This window comes from Bison bison, unplaced genomic scaffold (assembly GCF_000754665.1).
Source record: "Bison bison bison isolate TAMUID 2011002044 unplaced genomic scaffold, Bison_UMD1.0 scf7180017864492, whole genome shotgun sequence".
NCBI lineage: Eukaryota > Metazoa > Chordata > Mammalia > Artiodactyla > Bovidae > Bison > Bison bison.
In genome coordinates, this window is record NW_011495051.1 from 5,271,259 (window position 1) to 5,276,609 (window position 5,351).

Consider the following 5,351-nt stretch of genomic DNA (forward strand, 5'->3'; position numbering starts at 1 on the left):
GGACAACAGCCCATTCCTTAGTACATACACCCACCCTAACCCCTCCATCTGCAGTCCCTTGAAGCGCGGCCCCCCTGCCCTCCACCGATAATTCCCCGGCCCCCACCCTAGGCATCCCCAGGGGTCCCGGTGGTCTCATCCCCTCAGGGGTCGAGGGGGTGCAGTGGGAGTGTCAGGCACACTCCCCCTGCCTCCACCGCTATCGTCTGGCTCACCCTCCGCCCCTCCTGGGGCCTCTGTGCTCACCTGGTACAGCCACTGCCACTGGAAGGGCACGACCGCCCGCAGCAAGATGGCAATGATCCGTGTGAAGTAAATGTAGCAGATGACCTGCAGGGGCGTGGGGGTGAGAGGCCACGGGGGGATGAGACAACCGGCACCGCTGGGGATGCCTGGGGTGGGGGCCAGGGGGGCCGGGCTCCAAGGGACTGCAGATGGAGGCGTTAGGGTGGTATGCTTGCTAATGAGCTGGCTGTCGTCTGCCCCCTCGCCCCCCGCTCCACCACCGCCTCCCAAACTTCCCGAGTGAGCAGAGGGTTCCTACCATGACATAGTAATGCCGGAACAGCTTCAGCTTGGCCAGGTTCACTGCCACTGAACGGTGGGCACAGAGAGTGGGGGTCAAGGGAAGGACTCTGGGGGCAGGACGAAGGGGTCAGGGGTGGAGGAGAGGACATTTGGGTGCAGAGTGTGGACAGGGATGTGCAAGGGAGGTAAGTGGGAGGAGAGGCAGTCAGAGGAGGGATGGGAGGAGCATCCAGGGATCAGCAAGAGGGGCCAGCAGCCAGCCAAGGGCCCCAGGCACAGCCTCACCCTTTCCATCAGTGCCAGACGCGTCCTGGAGATGCCGGATGGACCTGGGACGGAGAGACGGACACAGGGGGCAGTCAGTACTGCCCCTGCCCGTGCCCACAGCGGGAGGGGCCTAGTGGGGGTCCTCACCAGACCACGGGGAACAGGATGGTGCCACAGCAGATGAGATCCACCAGGAAGAGGATCTCCTTCCAGATACCGTAGTCGCTGGCACCCTCCTCGCGGGACTCCATGACAATGTAGGCCACGTTGGCCAGGACCTGTGGGGCAGGGGGCGGGGCAGGTGGGCGGGAGACTGGGCGTGTGTAGCCACGCCCACCAGCCCCGCCCCTGGGACCTCCCTAGGCACCTGCAGTGGGATCACTATCCCAAAGATCTTCTTCTCCTTGTCTGACAGCACGTACTTGACGAAGGCCCAGCCGGAGCCGATCAAGGCAATGGTGATGAAGAGGAGGGCACCTTTCAGCCTGGCGGAGGGAGGTAGGAGGTGTGGTGAGACCCTGGGGGCCCAGCCCTCCCCTGTCTGCCTCCCCACCACCTTGCCCGGCAGAAAGGGGCACTCACAGATGCGTGATGTAGTGCATGACAGCGAGGCCTTCGATGGGGTGGCCCTGGCTGTTGATGAAGTAGTAGTTGATCTGGAGGTGGGTGGATGGATTGACAGTCAGACAGATGGACAGGGGAATGGGGAGGGTGGATGGATGGTGGTTTGGGAACATGCACAATCACTGATGGATGGATGACCAGGAAGGGGACAGGAACAGAAGGTTCCAATCAGGATGGCGCGTGGACAGAGAAAGAGACAGTCACACCCACGACAATGGAGGGAAGGTCACAGTCAGACGGATGGACAGTTAGACAATCGGCCTGGTTGATAGTCACAGCTGGACCCACAAATAGTCAGACTGAAAGGTGGGCTATCACAGCTGGACAGAAGGGCTGGATGGAAAGCTGGCTACAGTGATAAAATGGATGGACACTCGGATGGACATATGGAACTCTCCAGCCCAGGGTCTGCATAGATTTGGGGAGTGGCTTGTAGGGGCTTTTTCCTGGCCCCAGAGACTCCAGCCCACCCCACGCTGTTCCTGGCCCCAGACTCTCACACTGTGGAAGAGGAGAGAGACGCTCTTGGTGAAAGTCAGGGCTGCCATGAGCCAGTGGATCTTGAAGACGTTGTACCTGGAGGGGGAGGAGAGATGAGGGACAGAAGAGAGAGGGCATTGGTTAGGAGCAGGGATGGGAAAGTGGGGAGGCAGGAGGTGGAGGACCCCCAGGATCAAGGGCATTACGTGTTCTTGCAGAGGATGGACACCCAGAAGATGCCGGCGCCCAGGAAGCATGCGGACATGACCATGTACAGCTTGAAAAGAGGGATTTCCGCCGCTGACAGGTAGCCCTCGGGGTTCTTCTCCCGGATCATTACCTGGGGAGGAAGCAGTGGGGGACAGGGGGTTGCAGGCTAGCTCCAGACACGGTGGGCCCTGAGTGTGAGTGTCCAGGTTCCGTTCTCTCATTTCTGATCCTCAGATTTCCCATCTCCCTGAGGCACACGGGGTACCTGGCCCGCAGTGAGGGCTCCATGGTCCCACTGCCCTCCCCTCCACTCACCGTGATGTCAAATGGCTGCTCCCGGCCTGGCACCGAGTTGTCACAGTTGTGGAAGTTGAGGTTGTACTGGCCTTCCTCGGCCCTAGAGCCAATCACTACATGGAACTGAGAGGCGGGCGGACAGAGGGGAGAGGGGACCTCAACTTGGGGGCGTCTCCACTTTGTGGAGGGGAGGGGCTGCAGGCACTCCCAGATACTCACACTGAAATTATAGGAGTTGTTGAGGTGGCCCAGGCCCAACACCAGCTGCTGGTCCTTCCCACTGACACCCTGGGGGGGACAGAGTAACTCGATGGAGCATCAGTTGCCCCTATGGGGGCGGGGCCTTCCTCCCTCCTGCCCTGGCTTCCCGTACCTGCCGGTCCCCTTGTAACCCTGTGGGTTTTGACTTGGCCTTGTCAGGTGCAGCAGTGGTCCCTGCTGGTGAAACACAGGTGAGATCAGAGATGGACAGACAGCAGAACGATGTGGGGATGTATGGAGCACCCCTGCCCACCCACTCCTCCCAGCCCGACTCACCGTGGTCCACCTTGGGGGTGACCATGTGCTCTGACTTCGGGAGCCCTGGTTCGGAGGGTGATTCCGGGAGGAGCCCAGCAGAGATGAATAGCTTTTTCTGCTCCCCATACTTTCGTACCTGGACCCTGGGGATGATGTGGGGAGGCTGAAGCCCGAGGTCAGGAACACCAGCTGTGCTGAGGGACTCAATGGCCACTCAGGTCCTCAGGGTCTCCTCTCTCGGGGGGCTCTAACAGTGGTCATCAAGTGGCAGCATTTGGCCACCATCCAATCGAGATGGCTGCCACATCCCTGTGTTGCTAGCACCAGGGATTATCTGTCACTTCCCATGACACCAAGTCACTCATTCTACTGAAATACACCTTATTTAGTAAGAAAATGCTGTCAGGCTTCCCTGGTCATGTGTGCATGCTAAGTCGCTTCAGTTCTGTCCAACTCTTTGGGACCCTATGGAAATGTAGCCCTCCAGGTTCCTCTGTCCATGGGATTCTCCAGGCAAGAATACTGGAGCAGGTTGCCATTTCCTACTCCAGGGGATCTTCCTGATCCAGAGATCGAATCTGCCTCTCCTTCATTGGTAGGTGGATTTTTATCCGCTGTACCACCAGGGAGGGCTGCCCTGGTGGCTCAGTGGTAAAGAATCCACCTGCCAAATGCAGGGGAGATGGGTTCAATCCCTGGTCTGGGAGGATCCCCTATGCCACGGAACATCTAAGCCCATGCGCCACAACCACTGAGCCTGCGTTCTAGAGCTCACCTGCCGAACCTACTGAAGCCCGAATGCCCTAGAGCCCATGCTCCGCAATAAGAGATGCCATAGGAATGAGAAGCCAGAGCATCTTAAGTAGAGAGAAAGTAGCTTCTGCTCGCCACCAGTAGAGAAAGCCTATGTGCAGCAACAAAGACCCAGTGCAGCCAAAAATAAGTAACTAAAATTTAACAACAACAACAAAAGCGAGTGGCTTTCTCCAAAGGCATAAGGTTGTTTCTGGCTGGTTCTCATTCCACCTGATCAGCTCACATGGGTATTACAACGAGGGACACCCCAGTGATGGATCTTTAGGGTAGCCCCCATACTCACTCCAGATCCTTGGTGTTGATAAGGAAGAGAACCAGGAGGCTGCTACTGTTTTTCCGGAGAGGACACTCATGGGAGTCCTGATTCTGGAGGGTGGGCAGTAGGGAGCTTTGGTTACCCCCACCCACTGGTCCAGGCCCACCCTGCCTCCCTCCCCATCCTCTCCTCCTTCCCCGGGGCAAGGGTGAGTTTCTCCCTTCCTCTCTGGGAGAGGACAGGGGCCTCTGAGTTTCAGAGGCCAACAGACAACCCTCCCCTTCCTCTGCCTCTGCCCCTCCACCATCCTCTCCCCACTTTCATCCCTACCACTCACTGAGTAGGAGCGAATGCTGCCAGATCTCACCCGGGTCAGACTGAACCCCACCTGGCAAGTGGAAAGAAAAGAGACTGTGAGGTGGGGGATGCCAGCAAGGACCTCTATCAGTGGCAACAGACACATAACCTCGAACTTCCTTAATACCTACTAAGGGGGAGATCCTGCATTCACTGACTTTTCCTACTTGCCCCCAGCACCCCAATCCTCTTCCTTTAACTCCTAACCACTCGACTGGGATGTCATTTCCTCCAGGAGACCTTCGCTGGTTCCTCTCCCCCCCACCCCCAATTTAAAATGATGATGTAAAAAATAAGTAGAATGTTTACGGCTTCCTGCCTTGGGCTCTGGAATCCAACACACTTGGATCTACATCCAAGCTCTGGGACTCTGAGTAAGCCACATACCTCTGAGTCTGTACAAACACCTGTAAAATTTGGTTTACAGGTGTAATATTATCACAGGGATCCTGAAAGGTGGCTATGACAGAACAGACTCATGGAAATTGATTTGCAGTATATGGGTACCCAGCGGGGGTTCAATAACACTAGCCTCTTATTTTGACTGCAGGAACTGGGGCTGTCCTGTTCACTGGTAGGCTCCCCTCTCACCAGCTTCCTATATAGCCTGAGAAAGTATTCCTCAGTTGCTGCTAAGTCACGTCAGTCGTGTCCGACTCTGTGTGACCCCATAGATGGCAGCCTACCAGCCCCGCCTCCCCTAGTCCCTGGGATTCTCCAGGCAAGAACACTGGAGTGGGTTGCCATTTCCTTCTCTAACGCATGAAAGTGAAAAGTGAAAGTGAAGTCGCTCAGTCGTGTCCGACTCAGCGACCCCATGGACTGAAGCCTACCAGGCTCCTCCGTCCATGGGGTTTTCCAGGCAAGAGTACTGGAGTGGGTTGCCATTGCCTTCTCCTCAGTTACAGATAAGCAAATATTCCTCAGTTACAGATAAGCAAATAAAAACTCAGGAGAGACCAAAGGACTGGCCCACGATCACAAGGGTGAGGCAGAG

The 5,351-nt window shown here is 56.9% G+C and overlaps 1 protein-coding gene across 2 annotated transcripts in view; it reads right to left on the reverse strand.

Moving 5' to 3' along the window:
* Nucleotides 1–57: 57 nt before the first annotated feature.
* GPR108 (G protein-coupled receptor 108) overlaps nucleotides 58–5,351 on the reverse strand; it is a 6,466-nt gene continuing 1,172 nt past the window's right edge. Inside the window, exons 3-16 of one of the 2 annotated variants that reach the window (XM_010828240.1) lie at nucleotides 4,335–4,385; nucleotides 4,025–4,107; nucleotides 2,944–3,068; nucleotides 2,780–2,841; nucleotides 2,626–2,694; nucleotides 2,425–2,529; nucleotides 2,106–2,239; nucleotides 1,920–1,995; nucleotides 1,378–1,451; nucleotides 1,163–1,280; nucleotides 943–1,073; nucleotides 814–857; nucleotides 545–594; nucleotides 58–330 (exon numbers count right to left, since the gene is read on the reverse strand). In XM_010828240.1, the coding sequence (XP_010826542.1) occupies nucleotides 136–330; nucleotides 545–594; nucleotides 814–857; nucleotides 943–1,073; nucleotides 1,163–1,280; nucleotides 1,378–1,451; nucleotides 1,920–1,995; nucleotides 2,106–2,239; nucleotides 2,425–2,529; nucleotides 2,626–2,694; nucleotides 2,780–2,841; nucleotides 2,944–3,068; nucleotides 4,025–4,107; nucleotides 4,335–4,385 (1,317 nt within the window). In that variant the 3' untranslated portion in view covers nucleotides 58–135. Of the gene's footprint in view, nucleotides 331–544; nucleotides 595–813; nucleotides 858–942; nucleotides 1,074–1,162; nucleotides 1,281–1,377; nucleotides 1,452–1,919; nucleotides 1,996–2,105; nucleotides 2,240–2,424; nucleotides 2,530–2,625; nucleotides 2,695–2,779; nucleotides 2,845–2,943; nucleotides 3,069–4,024; nucleotides 4,108–4,334; nucleotides 4,386–5,351 lie in introns of both variants that reach the window. The other variant, XM_010828239.1, reaches the window with a different exon arrangement.